General features: G+C 42.4%; 1 protein-coding gene across 1 annotated transcript in view; it reads right to left on the bottom strand.

Annotated features, from left to right (window-relative positions):
- The window catches only part of MED12 (mediator complex subunit 12), a 295,163-nt gene that overhangs the window by 38,054 nt on the left and 239,739 nt on the right, over nucleotides 1–17,370 (bottom strand). Inside the window, 2 exon segments of the mRNA XM_030208869.1 lie at nucleotides 9,513–9,890; nucleotides 11,735–11,896. Coding sequence (XP_030064729.1) covers nucleotides 9,513–9,890; nucleotides 11,735–11,896 — 540 coding nt within the window.

Genomic DNA, 17,370 nt, shown 5'->3' with positions numbered 1-17,370 from the left:
ATATTTGGCATGGTTTTGAAGGACCAGACCCTGAAGCAGGTTCTCGAAACATGTACCTTGTCAGTGTGGGTCCATCAGCATTAAGCTTTATTGCCAGAGAAAGCTAAGAAGCATTTTTTAACCTATGAAAAATTCTTTTAAGAAAGCATTAAGAGTTTGTAAAATAATTAAAGGTTCAGGTGGACTGATGACGATTACAGTGAATCACTAGGCGATGTCTTAGTGTGAAATGAGTCACTGCTGAGATCAGTATTTATACCCACTGTATATTAAGAACTTATACAGTCTGTGCCAGAGCCGGTGGTGGGAGGCGGGGCTGGTGGTTGGGAGGCGGGGATAGTGCTGGGCAGACTTATATGGTCTGTGCCCTGAAGAGGACAGGTACAAATCAAAGTAGGGTATGCACAAAAAGTAGCACACATGAGTTTGTCTTGTTGGGCAGACTGGATGGACCATGCAGGTCTTTTTCTGCCGTCATTTACTATGTTACTATGTATATGCAGTGGTATTTTATAAAAATGCACTTGCCTTTACTTTTAAGTGCCCAGTTGGGTATATATGCTAATCTCAATTTTGTTAAATGTTTCAGACATATCCATCTACTTGCTCCCATGATATAACTGAATTCTATTATTCTGTCTCACTGTATTTTTTAAACGTAAGCTACAGTGAACCGAGTTTGCTTAGAATAATGTGTGATATAAATGTAAAAAAAAAAAAAAGTCCCTTATTTCTAATAATCTTTTTGCTATTGTTTAATTATTTTACAAACTCTTAATGCTTTCTTAAAAGAATTTTTCATAGGTTAAAAAATGCTTCAGCCCATGTAACGGGCTAGATAGGCTCACCCCATCTCCTCTTTTATCTAACCTCCTTGGTAAAAAGGGTGGAGAGAGTGTGGTGTAGGGAAGAGGGAAGAAAGATTGGGGGACATACATGGAGGAGCAGGGCCGTGCCGATGCGGTAAGCGAGGTAAGCATGGCAGGAGGGCGCCATCCTCTGGGGGGCGCCCCGCCGCACCATGCTTACCTCGCTCTCTTCTCCCCAGATCCTTTTTTTTGTTTTTGTTTAAATTTACCTCTCCGGCGCGTGGCAGCGTTAGTGAGAAGGAGGCGGCGCTCCCCCGCCCCGACGTGTCTTGACTTCGCTGTGTCCCGCCTTCTTCTGACGTCAGAAATGACGTCAGAAGAAGGCGGAACCGAGCGAAGGAAAGACACGTCGGGGCGGCCGGGGGAGCGCCGCCTCCTTCTCACTTACGCTGCCGCGCGCCGGAGAGGTAAATTTAAACAAAAACAAAAAAAAGGATCTGGGGAGAAGAGAGCGAGGTAAGCATGGTGCGGCGGGGCGCCCCCCAGAGGATGGCGCCCTCCTGCCATGCTTACCTCGCTTACCGCATCGGCACGGCCCTGCTCCTCCATGTATGTCCCCCAATCTTTCTTCCCTCTTCCCTACACCACACTCTCTCCACCCTTTTTACCAAGGAGGTTAGATAAAAGAGGAGATGGGGTGAGCCTATCTAGCCCGTTACATGGGCTGAAGCATTTTTTAACCTATGAAAAATTCTTTTAAGAAAGCATTAAGAGTTTGTAAAATAATTAAACAATAGCAAAAAGATTATTAGAAATAAGGGACTTTTTTTTTTTTTTACATTTATATCACACATTATTCTAAGCAAACTCAGGTTCACTGTAGCTTACGTTTAAAAATACAGTGAGACAGAATAATAGAATTCAGTTATATCATGGGAGCAAGTAGATGGATATGTCTGAAACATTTAACAAAATTGAGATTAGCATATATACCCAACTGGGCACTTAAAAGTAAAGGCAAGTGCATTTTTATAAAATACCACTGCATATACATAGTAACATAGTAAATGACGGCAGAAAAAGACCTGCATGGTCCATCCAGTCTGCCCAACAAGACAAACTCATGTGTGCTACTTTTTGTGCATACCCTACTTTGATTTGTACCTGTCCTCTTCAGGGCACAGACCATATAAGTCTGCCCAGCACTATCCCCGCCTCCCAACCACCAGCCCCGCCTCCCACCACCGGCTCTGGCACAGACTGTATAAGTCTGCCCAGCACTATCCCCGCCTCCCGCCACCGGCTCTGCCACCCAATCTCGGCTAAGCTCCTTAGGATCCATTCCTTCTGAACAGGATTCCTTTATGTTTGTCCCACGCGTGTTTGAATTCTGTTACCGTTTTCATTTCCACTACCTCCCGCGGGAGGGCATTCCAAGCATCCACTACTCTCTCCATGAAAAAATACTTCCTGACATTTTTCTTGAGTCTGCCTCCCTTCAATCTCATTTCATGTCCTCTCGTTCTACCACTTTTGCACCTCCGGAAAAGGTTCGTTTGCGGATTAATACTTTTCAAATATTTGAACGTCTGTATCATATCACCCCTGTTTCTCCTTTCTTCCAGAGTATACATGTTCAGGTCATCAAGTCTCTCCTCATACGTCTTGTAACGCAAATCCCTTACCATTCTCGTAGCTTTTCTTTGCACCACTTCAATTCTTTTTACATCCTTCGCAAGGTACGGCCTCCAAAACTGAACACAGTACTCTAGGTGGGGTCTCACCAACGACTTATACAGGGGCATCAACACCTCCTTTCTTCTGCTGGTCACACCTCTCTCTATACAGCCTAACAACCTTCTAGCTACGGCCACCGCCTTGTCACACTGTTTCGTCGCCTTCAGATCCTCAGATACTATCACCCCAAGATCCCTCTCCCCGTCCGTACCTATATAAATATTGTTTATTGGCATAACTTCATACGATACAAAATATTATGACCACAAAATTGAGAAACATTCCACAGAGCAAGGGGAGACCATTTTTGTAAGGCTTGGTCACCGTTCTGGGACTCACTTACTCCCACAGCAAAAAGCAGGATTTTGAATTGTTAGGGGAGGGCGGGGGAGGGGTAATAGTCGGAGAGTTTGTTTGGAAACAAAGGGGGGGGGGGGGGGGAGAAAAACGAAAATCACAGGTTTAGCATTTGTTTGGGCAGATTTGATATTCTTCTCTGTTAGTTAACAATTTACCCGTCCGTACCTATCAGATTCTCCCCGCCTAACACATACATCTCCCGAGGGTTTCTATTCCCTAAGTGCATCACTTTGCATTTCTTTGCATTGAATTTTAATTGCCAAACCTTAGACCATTCTTCTAGCTTCCTCAAATCCTTTTTCATGTTTTCCACTCCCTCCCGGGTGTCCACTCTGTTGCAGATCTTAGTATCATCCGCAAATAGGCAAACTTTACCTTCTAACCCTTCGGCAATGTCACTCACAAATATATTGAACAGAATCGGTCCCAGCACCAATCCCTGAGGCACACCACTACTCACCTTTCACTCCTCCGAGCGAATTCCATTCACCACCACCCTCTGGCTTCTGTCCGTCAACCAGTTCCTAATCCAGTTCACCACTTCGGGTCATATCTTCAGCCCATCCAGTTTATTTAAGAGTCTCCTGTGTGGAACCGTGTCAAAAGCTTTGCTGAAATCTAAGTAGATTACGTCCATAGCTCGTCCCTGATTCAATTCTCCTGTCACCCAATCAAAGAACTCAATGAGATTCGTTTGGCACGATTTCCCTTTGGTAAAACCATGTTGTCTCGGATCTTGCAACTTATTGGCTTCCAGGAAATTCACTATCCTTTCCTTCAGCATCGCTTCCATTACTTTTCCAGTAACCGAAGTGAGGCTTACCGGCCTGTAGTTTCCAGCTTCTTCCCTATCACCACTCTTGTGAAGAGGGACCACCTCCGCCATTCTCCAATCCTTTGGAACCTCTCCCGTCTGCAAGGATATGTTAAACAAATCTTTAAGAGGACCCGCCAGAACCTCTCTGAGCTCCCTCAATATCCTGGGGTGGATCCCATCCGGTCCCATGGCTTTATCCACCTTTAGCTTTTCAAGCTGTTCATACACATTCTCTTCCGTGAACGGTGCTCTATCCACTTCAATCTTATTTGTACTTTTTGCAGTCCATCGCAGTCCTTCTCCCGGATTTTCTTCTGTGAAAACAGAACAAAAGTATCTATTTAGCAAATTTGCTTTTTCTTCATCATTTTCCACATAGCGGTTCGCAGTATCTTTTAGTCTCACAATTCCCTTTTTAGTCATTCTCCTTTCACTTATATACCTGAAGAAGTTTTTGTCACCCCTCCTTACATTTCTAGCCATTTGTTCTTCCGCTTGCGCTTTCGCCAGACGTATCTCTCTCTTGGCTTCTTTCAGTTTCATCCTGTATTCCTCCTTGCGTTCCTTTTCTTTAGTTTTTGTGTATTTCTGGAACGCCAACTCTTTAGCCTTTATTTTCTCAGCCACTTGCTTGGAGAACCATATTGGTTTCCTTTTTCTCTTGCTTTTATTTACTTTCCTTACATAAAGGTTTGTGGCCCTATTTATAGCTTCTTTCAGCCTGGACCACTGTCCTTCCACTTCTCGTATTTCCTCCCAGCCCATCATCTCCTTCCTCAGGTATTCCCCCATTTTACTAAAGTCAGCACGCTTGAAATCCAGAACTTTGAGTTTTGAGTGACCGCTCTCCACTTTAGCTGTAATATCAAACCAAACCGTTTGATGGTCACTGCTGCCCAGGTGGGCACCCACTCGGATATTTGACACGCTATCCCCATTTGTGAGCACCAGATCCAGTGTCGCTCCCTCCCTCGTGGGTTCCGTCACCATTTGTCTGAGCAAACCGCTTTGTAAAGCATCCACGATCTCTCTACTTCTTTCCGATTCTGCAGACGGAACCTTCCAATCTACATCCGGCAGATTGAAATCTCCCAGCAACAGCACCTCTCTCTTGTTTCCCAACTTTTGAATATCTGCGATCAGGTCTTTATCTAGTTCCTCCAATTGTTTCGGAGGTCTGTAGACAACACCCACGTGTATAGAGGTTCTATCCTCTCTTTTTAAGGTGATCCATATCGCTTCTTCCTTTCCCCAGGTCCCTGTCATTTCGGTCGCCGTGATATCATTTCTCACATATAGAGCTACTCCTCCACCTTTACGACTCTCTCTATCCTTCCTAAACAGATTATAGCCTGGTATGTTTGCATCCCATTTGTGCGAACCATTTAGCCACGTCTCCGTGATTGCAACAATGTCTAAGTCTGCAATCCACAAAACAAAAGGAGCAACTTCCCACATACCATCTTTTTCTTTTGGTGTAGGCACAGGGGAAAAAAAAAAAGATTTTAAATGCTCCCAGGATTCAACCTAATTCATGTTTAATGTGGGATATAAATATCATTAGTAAATAAACTCTGAATGTTGAGCACCTGATTCTCATAACATGATGTCTGTTATAGTGGCCTTTTACCAGAAGAAAAAAATCTCTGCAGGAATATAACAGTGCTAGGGTGTCCCAATAAGAAGCCTCTCCAAATGACACACTGATTACAATTTATAACAAACTACTACTCTACCTATGAAAAGTTATTCCGTTATTATACTTCCTGTGTGTATATCTGTATGCTGCAGAAGCCGGCATGTTTGAAAATATAAGTGAGATTAAATAAAAATGCCACAATAATAAAGAATGACAACATGGATGCAGCAGCTCATAGGTTTGCTTGCTTTGTTTTGCGTGTATAGCAATGACGGAAGCGCGAGGAAGGGGAAACAGATACTATTTTTACAGTTCCCTACCTCCCTCCCTCCCTCCCTCCCACATGACTCCAGACCTCCCCTCTAGCCCTGGGTGCCCTCCCAGCACATACCCCAAGCTACCCTGGTGGTCTAGTGGCTTCTTCAAGGTAGGAAAGATCCCCATGCTTTCCTACCTGCTGCCACCACTTTTTAAAAAATGGCTGCCGAGACTTCCAGCGCTGGCCTTGCAAGGCTGCCGCTGGAAGTCACAGCAGCCATTTAAAAAAAAGTGGCAGCAGTGAGCAGGAAAGGGATCTTTCCTGCCCTGAAGAAGCCACCAGACCACCAAGGTGGCTTGAGGTATGTGCTGGGAGGGCACCCTGTAGCTCAGGTAGGGGAGGCATAGCTCATATTGCTATGCGTTTGTGCAGGGACCCTGCAAGACCTGGGGGTCCATCCCCGTGGGATCCTTGCAGACCTGGAGGGGATCCCAGTGGGATTCCCAAAGTAATCCCACCATCCCCGTTCCTGTGCAGCTCTCTAATGCAGACCAGCAAAGCAAACAAAGGTTTTCCAGTAGGGTATGGGATCTTCACACAGACGTCCAGTGAGATGATTCTTTTGGGATTAATGTCTTTAGAAAAACAGTTAGTTAATACTATAACAAGAGGAAAACAGCACATACACAAAACGTTTCTAGAAAATTCTACAAACATTTCTTTGACAACAAATGCAATCCTATTAAGCCTGCTCATTGAGAGAGCAGATGCTCAAATTTACAAATTAAAGCTGTAAAGAAAACACTGGAGAGCCTTGATTGCCCTTATAAGGAAAAGTATAAGGTAAGGGTAGCATGGAGCATAACATTTGGGGCTATATAATGCAGTCTGAAGCTGTAAGGTTAAACAGCTGATTAGCAAGGTAGACTCGAGGATCACGATCTCTTACTTCTCAGCCTGAACGACTGGAATGGATCTCCCCATCTGGATCTGCTATGTACGTCAGATGCTATGCTCAATGGACCGACCAGTGGTCTGACCCAACACGGCTAGACTGAAGAAAGACCAAAGGGTCACTGATCCAATGTTCTTCTCAATACCTAACAGTTATCTTTATATGGTAATTCAGAAGGTGATCTATACCAGCGGAAAATTTTCCTTCCCAACCCCAAATACGTTAATTGATTCACAATGACAGCATAAGGAATGTCAAGTCAAATGCAAAGCGCTGATCAGGAAGGCTAAGAGGGACCGAAAAAAAGATTACGTTGGAGGCAAAAACACATGGTAAAATTTTTTTAGGTATATTAAAAGCAGGAAGCTGGCAAAGGAATTGGTTGGACCGCTAGATGACCGAGAAGTAAAAGGGGCGATCAGGGAAGACAAAGCCGTAGCGGAGAGATTAAATGAATTCTTTGCTTTGGTCTTCACTGAGGAAGATTTGGGTGGAATACTGGTGCCAGCAATGGTATTCGAAGTTGACGAGTCAGAGAAACTTAATGAATTCTCTGTAAACCTGGAGGATGTAATGGGGCAGTTCTACAAACTGAAGAGTAGCAAATCTCCTGGACCGGATGGTATTCATCCTAGAGTACTAATAGAACTGAAAAATGAGCTTGCAGAGCTACTGTTAGAAATATGGTTATCAATAGAAATCAAACAAAATAAAACATGGAAAAGAAAATAAGATGATACCTTTTTTATTGGACATAACAATACATTTCTTGATTAGCTTTCGAAGGTTGCCCTTCTTCGTCAGATCGGAAATAAGCAAATGTGCTAGCTGACAGTGTATATAAGTGAAAACATTCAAGCATTACTATGACAGTCTGACAAGGTGGGAGGATGGGGGTGGGTAGGAGGTATGCATGGGGACATCAAAGCATATCATTGATATTCTAACAGGATCGGTGTTAGAAATATGTAATTTATCCTTATAATCGAGCGTGGTACCGGAAGATTGGAGGGTGGCCAATGTAACGCTGATTTTTAAAAAAAGATTCCAGAGGAGATCCGGGAAATTATAGACCGGTGAGTCTGACATCAGTGCCGGGCAAAATGGTAGAGACTATTATTAAGAACAAAATTACAGAGCATATTCAAAAGCATGGATTAATGAGACAAAGTCAACATGGATTTAGTGAAGGGAAATCTTGCCTCACCAATCTACTACATTTCTTTGAAGGGGTGAACAAACGTGTGGATAAAGGTGAGCCGGTTGATATTGTGTATCTGGATTTTCAGAAGGCATTTGACAAAGTACCTCATGAAAGACTCCAGAGGAAATTGGAGAGTCATGGGATAGGAGGTAGTGTTCTATTGTGGATTAAAAACTGGTTAAAAGAAAACAGAGAGTAGGGTTAAATGGTCAGTATTCTCAATGGAGAAGGGGTTAGTGGGGATCCCCAGGGGTCTGTGCTGGGACCGCTGCTTTTTAACATATTTATAAATGACCTAGAGATGGGACTAACTAGTGAGGTAATTAAATTTGCTGATGACACAAAGTTGTTCAAAGTCGTTAAATCGCGGGAGGATTGTGAAAAATTACAAGCGGACCTTACGAGAATGGGAGACTGGGCGTCTAAATGGCAGATGACGTTTAATGTGAGCAACTGCAAAGTGATGCATGTGGGAAAGAGGAACCTGAATTATAGCTACGTCATGCAAGGTTCAACATTAGGAGTCACGGACCAAGAAAGGGATCTAGGTGTCGTCATTGATGATACATTGAAACCTTCTGCTCAGTGTGCTGCTGCGGCTAAGAAAGCAAATAGAATATTAGGTATTATTAGGAAAGGAATGGAAAACAAAAATGAGGATGTTATAATGCCTTTGCATCGCTCCATGGTGCGACCACACCTCGAATATTGAGTTTAATTCTGGTCACCACAACTCAAAAAAGATATAGTGGAATTAGAAAAGGTGCAGAGAAGGGCGACGAAAATGATAAAGGGATGGGACGACTTCCCTATGAGGAAACGCTAAAGTGGCTAGGGCTCTGAAAAGGCGGCTGAGGGGAGATATGATAGGGGTCTATAAAAGAATGAGTGGAGTTGAACGGGTAGCTGTAAAGCGTCTGTTTACGCTTTCCAAAAACACTAGGACTAGGGGGCATGCGATGAAGCTACAATGTAGTAAATTTAAAACGAATCGCAGAAAAAGTTTCTTCACTCAACATGTAATTAAACTCTGGAATTCGTTGCCAGAGAATGTGGTAAAGGCAGTCAGCTTAGTGAAGTTTAAAAAAGGTTTGGACGGCTTCCTAAAGGAAAAGTCCATAGACCATTATTAAATGGACTTGGGAAAATCCACTATTTCTGGGGTAAACAGTATAAAATGTTTTGTACTTTTTGGGGGATCTTGCCAGGTATTTGTGACCTGGATTGGCAACTGTTGGAAACAGGATGCTGGGCTTGAAGGACCTTTGGTCTTTCCCAGTATGGCAATACTTATGTTGCCTTCCCTGAGTTTTTATCTAAGGCAATGGAGGGTAAGGTGACAGTGTCAGTGGGAGAAGCAAGGACTGAACCCTGGTTTCTGTGTTGTTCAGCCCACTGCTCTAATCATTATTTAGCTTGTCTTCAAGTACTGTTAATATCAAAATTGGAGGGAGCAAAATAAAGGAGGAATTAGGTGATAGCCTGGCCAGAAGTAGGGAGGGCTTTGGGGGGTGGGGAGGTTAAAGCTTAGCCAGCAGCCAACACCAGAGCATTAGCTTTATGAGCCAACACCCTGGTCAGAAGTGGCTGGAGACCAGTAGGAGCTAAACCATGTTCTCTAGTATCATGGACTGGGAAGTATTTGAACCAGACACAGGATACAGCACTTTGATTCAGTATGGCTTCTCTTACGTTCTAGAGAGCCACTGGGTGTATTTATCACCAACTGTACCTCAGTTTTATTTGCAGTCTGATTGCGCTTTTTATTCTTAATGGTCTTCTTTTTTCGCTCCTCTGTGCTGTTGGCCGAAGTTGCATTGGACTTCTCTGTTTTCAGTGGTTCAGAGACTTTCTTCTCTGGCTCCAGAGGAACAGGGGTTGGTGGCTCCTCTTCCTCCAGAGGGAGGGAAAGCGGTTCCAGATAATAGCTTCGAGGTTTAGGTTTAAGGTGAGTGTGATATAATAAGAGTCTCTGCTGTTCTTCGAAACGTGAGATTCTTCTGTCTACACGAACAGTCCCGAACCAGCTCCAAGAAAGAGGTGCAGATTGCTTCAGACCCTCAAAGAGGTCCCAGGGAGAGATTTTCTGCTTTGTGGACACTTGAAGACCCTGAATACAAAGAGAGAATTAAAACAGTTTGAAAAAGTTCATATTTACCAACCCCTCCTGTTTGTCTCTTACTGGATTTCATTTGATTTTATCCCACTTAGATCAAAAGCAGAAAATTGTATGTAATTTATATCTAGGTATCTCTGATAGCACAGGACAAAGAATACCCAAAAGCCCTCATCACCCAGACTAAGTTTTCCTCTGATATTAAATTTATCCATGCTCAGATTTTGACTTCTTTCTCTGTACTAATTCAATCTGTTTTGCTTAGCCTTCCACATTAACCTACTGTACACCTGCTTGGCCGAATCTTTTCATAAACGCAGTTAATAAACCATAATCGGTCAATGAATCAAACTGTATAAAAATGCTTTAAATTCTTCGGAAAGGCTGTCATCTTTTCCATTCAAAATTCTGGAACTTCCTTCCTCAAGTCAATTACCAAATATAAACGTAACATTAGCATCTCAGCGATGGGGGTCTCTCTCTCTCTCAGACTGTTCTGGGGCAGGAATACTGCCTCTCAGATTTCCCAGGGTATATATCAGGCTGGATATACAGATAACCTAAGGTTGGACTGTTGACTTCACAGAAACCTAGGGCTGGAGACACATGGAAGTGAAGGAAAGTGCAAAAGCTACCCCAATTTTTTCAACCTCTTCAGACATTTGCTTTCTTGAGCAGTGGAGGAGACAGTGAAACATTTCTCATTAATAAAATAATTTTAAACTTTCTTAAGTCACATAACTTGTTATTATTATTCAACTTAAGCCATACTTGGCAAGACAAGTGAGCCCAAAGCCTCCAGAAACATACATGGTCATGTTCACCCCCAGACTCCTTTCTCTGCTCTACCATCAGTGCCCTTTTCTCACTCCTAACTGTGCATCTTTCCTCCTCAGAGCTGGAAAGCAAAGCAGCCGTCATGCATCCCACAGAGATATTGTGTGTGTATCTCTTGTGTGCTTCAATTGTAGAAAGGAACAGACCAAGTGCATTGCTCACCTCTGGCTATGGGTTTATAGTTCAGAGGACATGAGCGAGAAAGAAGAATCTAACCTGAACAAGAAGCAGCAGCAGCATGGCAGGGGCAGCTGGCACTCTTGCATTCTCCAGGATGGTAAGGGACAGTGGGACAGATTTCCCAGAGAGTCCTAAGGTTCTGGGCTACTCTTATTTATTCACGCTTTTGAGGACACATTTCAATTTAAAATTCCAAGACAATAAACCAACTTTAAACCTCACCTCAACCCTCTCCCACAAAATAGCATCTCATTTACAAACAGGGCCCTTTTACAAAGCTGCAGTTAGATTTGGCCTTAGTGCCCTTGTGTGGCTGTTTTTACGACTTTCTTTTAGTTGTTTTGTTATTGGCCATTTCAAAAAAAGTTACTGCATAAACAGTTAGTGCTACCGATTTAGGTGGCGGAAAAGGCTCCTGTGTTAGCTCATGGTAATGCAGATGTGCTAACTAGTTAGCACACAACACTCACTCTCTGCCCCCTGACATGCTCCCTAAAAAAAAAAAAAAGACCAAAAATAACTAATGCACTGTTAACGCACATTCATGCAGGATGTGTTGTTTTTTTTTTCTCTTTGCTATGTTAGGCATGCATTAGCACCTAAGGAAGATTAGTAAAAGGACCCCATAATTACTCAACAACAACAAAAAAACCTTATTGCACATTTCTGAAGGGTTCCCAAAATGTCAACTATAATTCTGAAATATATGTGCAAGACCGAAGCATCCTTAGCAGGAGGGAAGCATGAGTAAAGCTGAAGTACTACACTGGGAAGGGAACAGGGGTCCATTAGATGGGTCTGGTGAGCTACATTACACTAACCTCCTTCTTGAAGATAGAGTCAAAACCTGCAATCTTGTTGCCTTTGGTGTCAATTAGGGATCCCTGAGGTTCACAGGTGATGACATCACGGGTTTGCTTGGGCAAAGGAAGCAGCTGCCGAACCTTCTCCAGACTCTCTGACTGCCTGTCCCCAAGCTCCTTCTGTAAAGCATCACAAGAGAAGACAGTAAGGGAGGAGAAAAACAATGGAATACTGAAAATGGGGGGGGGGGGGGGGGGGGGGGACCATGTATAAAGGGATGTGAAAAGAGAAATATAAAAACCTCAGGAGACAAGAGGAATTGAGAGCGAGAGAAAAAAAAAAAGATATAACCAGCCATTAAAGAAATGCATGAAACAGCTGTAACAGTGAAGGAGAGAATGTAATAGCAGCCATACTGGGTCAGACCAATGGTCCATCTAGCCCAGTATCCTGTTTCCAACAGTGGCCAATCCAGGACACAAGTACCTGGCAGAAACCCAAATAATAGCAACATTCCATGCTACCAATCCCAGAGCAAGTAGTAGCTTCCCCCACATTCATCTCAATAACAGACTATGGATTTTTCCTCCAGGAACTTGTCTAAACCTTTTTTAAACCCAGATATGCAAACCACCGTTACCAAATCCCCTGACAAGTTCCAGAGCTTAACTAAGGGTAGAGAAGGGAAGAAACAGGAGGGTGCAAAAATGACAGGAAAGGGAAGGGATTCTGGTCATCTCTTTTTTTCAGTTGTAGCTCAAGGCACATTACATTCAAAATCTAAGTTTGTACCTAAGGCAGTGGAGAGTTAAATGGCTTACTCACGATCAGAAAGAGCCGCAGTGGTTTCGGAGGGACAAGATGGTAGCCAGCAAGGACACTGCAAACTGAGCTCCGTCCTGACCTTCACTTTAGTGCGCCTTACATTTTTCATTCATGCCTAAACGCAAGGGGAAGTTCCAGGATTCCTCCAGCTCGTCTGCTCCTCCACTTTAGCAGACAGAGATTTTGCAGTTCACGCACCAGAATGTCACATCGGGCGTTTCCGCTGTGCAGCACATGAGGAAGAGCCCTATGCTGGACAGCAATGCTATGCTCAGCCTTGGCTGGCCCAGCTAATCCTCCTGTTATATCAGACTTATCACCAGCCAACTCCCTCAAGTTGAGATTCAAGGCGAGATACAATAAAGAAAACTGATTACAAACATCAGGAATGTACAAAAAAAATCAACAAAAATATTATTAAAACCACAAAAAATTACATAACATTATAAACTAAAGTAAACTAAGAATTACTAAACTCAGAATTCAAAGCTTTACAGAATGAACAATACTTCATCAAATGGAAGATTATTCCATAAATGTACAGCCAGAAACAAAAAAAGAGTGAGAAAATAAAGCCTTGAATCTAACAGACTTAATAGATGGAAAATCCAGAAGTTGGCGTTCACTCTCTGGTGAAGCCTGAAGAGATGTCTTTAGACTCTATTTGGACTGCTCTGGACACTATACACAAAGGTATGTGTCTCGGTTTTGCCAACTGTAGGTGAAAATGCAGCCAGGATTCAAAAGTAGAAGATGCTCTAAAAACCCCATGAGGGAGAGTTTTAGGAGATGACAGGCCAAGGTCAACAGTTAAAACAGGCTCCAAGTACTCTAATTCGAGACTGTCTCCTGTTTTATCCTGGAGAACTTTGAAAAGTACACAAAACAACTGAACTTGCACCTGGTGAATTTTCCTCAATTCATTACAATGTCATCAAGGGAAGCTTTCTATAACTATCTGCAAGTGTTTAAATAGGGTTTTCCTTCAATTCCAAAGCAACAATCAACCCCTGGCCAATGTGCATTCAGTTTGGACCTGACTGGTACTTTGGAAAAATCTCAGAAGGAGGTTATTGCAAGGACAATCTTGCTGGTTACTTTTGTTTTCAACCAAGATAAGGATGTTTTACTGCATCTGCACTTTAAGTCTAAAGATTTGAACTTTCCTGGTGGAAAACGTTCCATGTTTCCTGATATGGCAAGGTCCACTCAATCCAGACGTAGGCAAATTCCTCTTCCTCTGACAACATGAGATATTGGTGCTAAGTTTCAATTGAGATATCTGTGTAAATGTGTTATTCATTTTGATAATCATCAATATGTATTTTATGATGTCTCTCAATTGCAGTTTTTCTTGGAAGGGAAAGGCTCTGCCACAAATGAAGACTGATTCACCTCAATAAGTCCTGACATTCAACTTGCTGTTAACTTAATGTCTTCTTTTGAATTTCCCCATTTCCTCGTGGATATGGACTCTTACTTCTCTCTCTGGGGTCCTTTTACCAAGCTGCAGAAAAAAAGGCCCTGTGCTAGTGGTGTGGGCCATTTTTTCTGCACACCAGGGCCCTTTCTACCGCAGCGGGTAAAAAGCCCTCAGACAAACATGGCCATGCAGCAGGAAGCTCTTTACCGCCACCCACTGAGGTGGCCATAAGAGCTCCTGCAGTAACCTGGCTGTAACCGGGCAGCACATGGTGATGCCCGACTCCCGCCGGGTTTCTGCCATGCAAGTCATTTCCAAGAGTTTTCTTTTCCCCTGGAAATGGCACGCACTCAAGGTGGAACTACCGCTGGCAGCCACATTGGGCTGACAGTAGTCCTGATTTAGAATTCGGTAAGCCCGCATTGAGTTTACCAACTCTTTGTAAAAGACCCTCTTCTATTTGTGGACTACATAGAATTAATTTAGTTTTGTTGCTTTGAATTATTTCTTTCTTTGTAGTAAACCTTTATCGTTATTCTATTTATTTTGAATGTAAATTTAAATACTAATTTTTAAAAAAGCCAATAAAACAACAACAACAAAAAGAACTGCAGTGGGATTTGAATAATCTTCCTCGGTTCTCGGTTTGCTGTTCTAACCATTAGGCTGCTTCTAGGATAAAATGAAAGAAAAGGAGGAGGGAGCAAGATGGGCAGCGACAAGAAGGAAAGGAAAATGGAACTGCAGATCTACTACCAGTCATCAATCATTTAAATTAGAGGCAAAAGAAAGCAGAATTATAAAAGGTACAGAGAAGGGAGACCAAAATGATAAAAGGGTATAGAATGAGTCTCCTATGAGAAAATGCTAAAGAGATTAGGGCTCGTCAGCTTGGAGAAAAAATAGCTAAGGGGAGATATGAATGCGGTCTATAAAATCCTGAGTGGAGTGGAACTGGTAAATGTAAATCAATTGTTTACTCTTTCAAAAAAAGTGCAAAGTCATGAAGTAATTCATTTAACACAAATAGAATAAATTATTTTTTCACTAAACACATAGTTAAGCTTTGGAACATGCTGCCAGAGGATCTAGCACAAGCAGTCAGTGTAGCTTAATTTAAAAAAAGATGACATGGGAAAGAATCTAAGATGGCATCCTTGGCACACGCTGAATGTAGCTCCGTCTGACATTTTCCTTGTGTTGACTCTGATTAGAGTTTCCTAAAATGATGACGCATAAAGGGAAACCGCAAACCTACCCCTTGGAGTCTTCACCATTCCCTTCCTCTTTCATTGTGAAGTTTGTGGTTCGTTCGCTCAGCCTGGAGGAGCAACTTCCCCCTCATGACTCAGGAATGATTATGCTGCCGTAGAAGTCAATGCTGACCCTGGAGCTAGGGAAACCGGCGGATAGAGCTTCATCGATTGAGGGGAGCCTATGGAGCCTGGAAACTGTTATTGGAGAGACAGACGCCGCCACGAGTGAGAGGTCCAAGATGGCTGGAGGTGTTCCCATGACCCTCGTGATTTCCCTTGAATCTCAAGGTGATTGTGGGAAGCAACAGTCAGAAGAAAATCTTGCTTTGGACTCCATAAAGGGGTAGGTTTGTGAACTTTCAGTTACTCCATTGATTAAACTTACCAATGTCACCTTAGATTCTATTTGGGAAGCAGTGGCACGTTTAGAGAAGATTTTACTGGTTAACAAGTCAGCAATGGATAATTCCTTACAAGACTAAGTCTCGTTTAGCCACCCAGGAGGCAAATAATTATGAACTGGAGAGGAAAAGTAGAGACCATCCAACATGAATTACAGGAGGTTCAGACAAGAGAAGTAACATCTGGATGCGGTATTGTTAGCTTGACTTGTTTTCTTTTTTCCCCCCTTCGTTTCAGTTACAACCAGTTTACCGATCATGTCTCATCTTCATATGACTATGTATGTGACCATTGTTACCCGCCCTGGATAAAGGCAGGATATACATGTAGTAAGTAAATAAATAAATACGGTTGAAAGTTGGAAAACTACTCAAAGAGGTTAAATTAGAGATTCATTAGCTTCCCAAAAACTGCTAGTGTATCACCTGTGCAACTGTTTAAGAAATATTTAATGGACATTTTGGGGGTCCCTAAAGAAGCTTTACCCCCTACCTCTCATATGTATATCTTGCCTAAGAAGCATCTGGAATCTCAACAGGAAAACCTGTCTAAGACTAATCTGAATGCCACAGTTATTGGAAAGATCTTTAGAAGAAGAATGTGTTAGATCTACACTCTTGGTGACTTTCATCTTTGAATCAAAGACTGGGTGATGAGACTGTTTTAAGAACCATGAAAAGATGTATTTGGGAGGGAAGGTTTGGTTTTTTCCTGATAACAGGAAAAGAGAAAGAAGTTTTAGCTTTAGGCACTCATTTCTTAAGTTTTCCTTGTAAATGTTTAATACAGTTAGATTCTACTAGATACCTTTTCTATGAACCAACACAACTTAGGGCTTTTCTTGATAATTAATGTTCTGTGCAGCTTTCTTTAAGAATGACAGAAGCCATAAAGTTGTATTTGTATATCTAGGTTTCATTAGTTTGCCTTTGTGGCTTTGTATTTTCTTTTTCATTGAATGTTAGTCTCTTTCTTATTGGAATCCTCCTCCTTTTTTTGGCGGGCTTATAGTAAGCTCAGTGTTACAATGTTCCATTAGTGGGAAATTCCTGGATTTATTTATTTATTCATGATATTTATACCCACTAGCCCAAAGTAGACTCAAGTTCAATGTGGCTTACAAACAAACAATAATTCTTAAATTCTTACTTATTTCTATTATTTCTTTCACTGTAACTTTTTTCTTAAATGCACGTTATATGCTTGTTTAATTTGAAAATGTATGAATTAAAAAAATTCCTGGTCAATAGACTGACATTAAGGTAGACCTGGGAGTTAGTAGCATGGAATGTAGTTACCTTTGGAAATCCTGCTGGGTATTTGTGGCCTGGATTAGCACTGTTGGAAACAGGATATTTGGCTTGGTGGATCTTTAATCTTATCCAGTATGGAAACTTATGTTCTTATGAAGGACAGGACAACATTAGGCAAGCAACAACAAAAGGAGGAGGGGGTAGGGCAACCAAAAACAAGAAGCAGCAGGAGTCGTTACAGGAGAAAGAAAAGGGGACAAAAGCAATGACAGAAAGGAGGAGTGCAAAGAGAAATGACGGCAAGATGGGCAATGACAGGAGAAGTAAAGCATTTAAAAATAGAAGGAAGTGGAGAGAAAAAGAGGAAAAGAAAGTCAGGCAATGACAGCAGGAGGAACTAGTAGTAAGGCGGGTAAAATAAGAAGAGGTGGAGGGTCATGGCATATGATGACAGGATGAGAGGAGGAGTCAAGGCAAGTAATAAGAGATGGCAG

The sequence above is a fragment of the Microcaecilia unicolor genome, chromosome 7, assembly GCF_901765095.1.
Source record: "Microcaecilia unicolor chromosome 7, aMicUni1.1, whole genome shotgun sequence".
NCBI lineage: Eukaryota > Metazoa > Chordata > Amphibia > Gymnophiona > Siphonopidae > Microcaecilia > Microcaecilia unicolor.
This window is presented reverse-complemented; position numbering and strand designations above follow the sequence as displayed.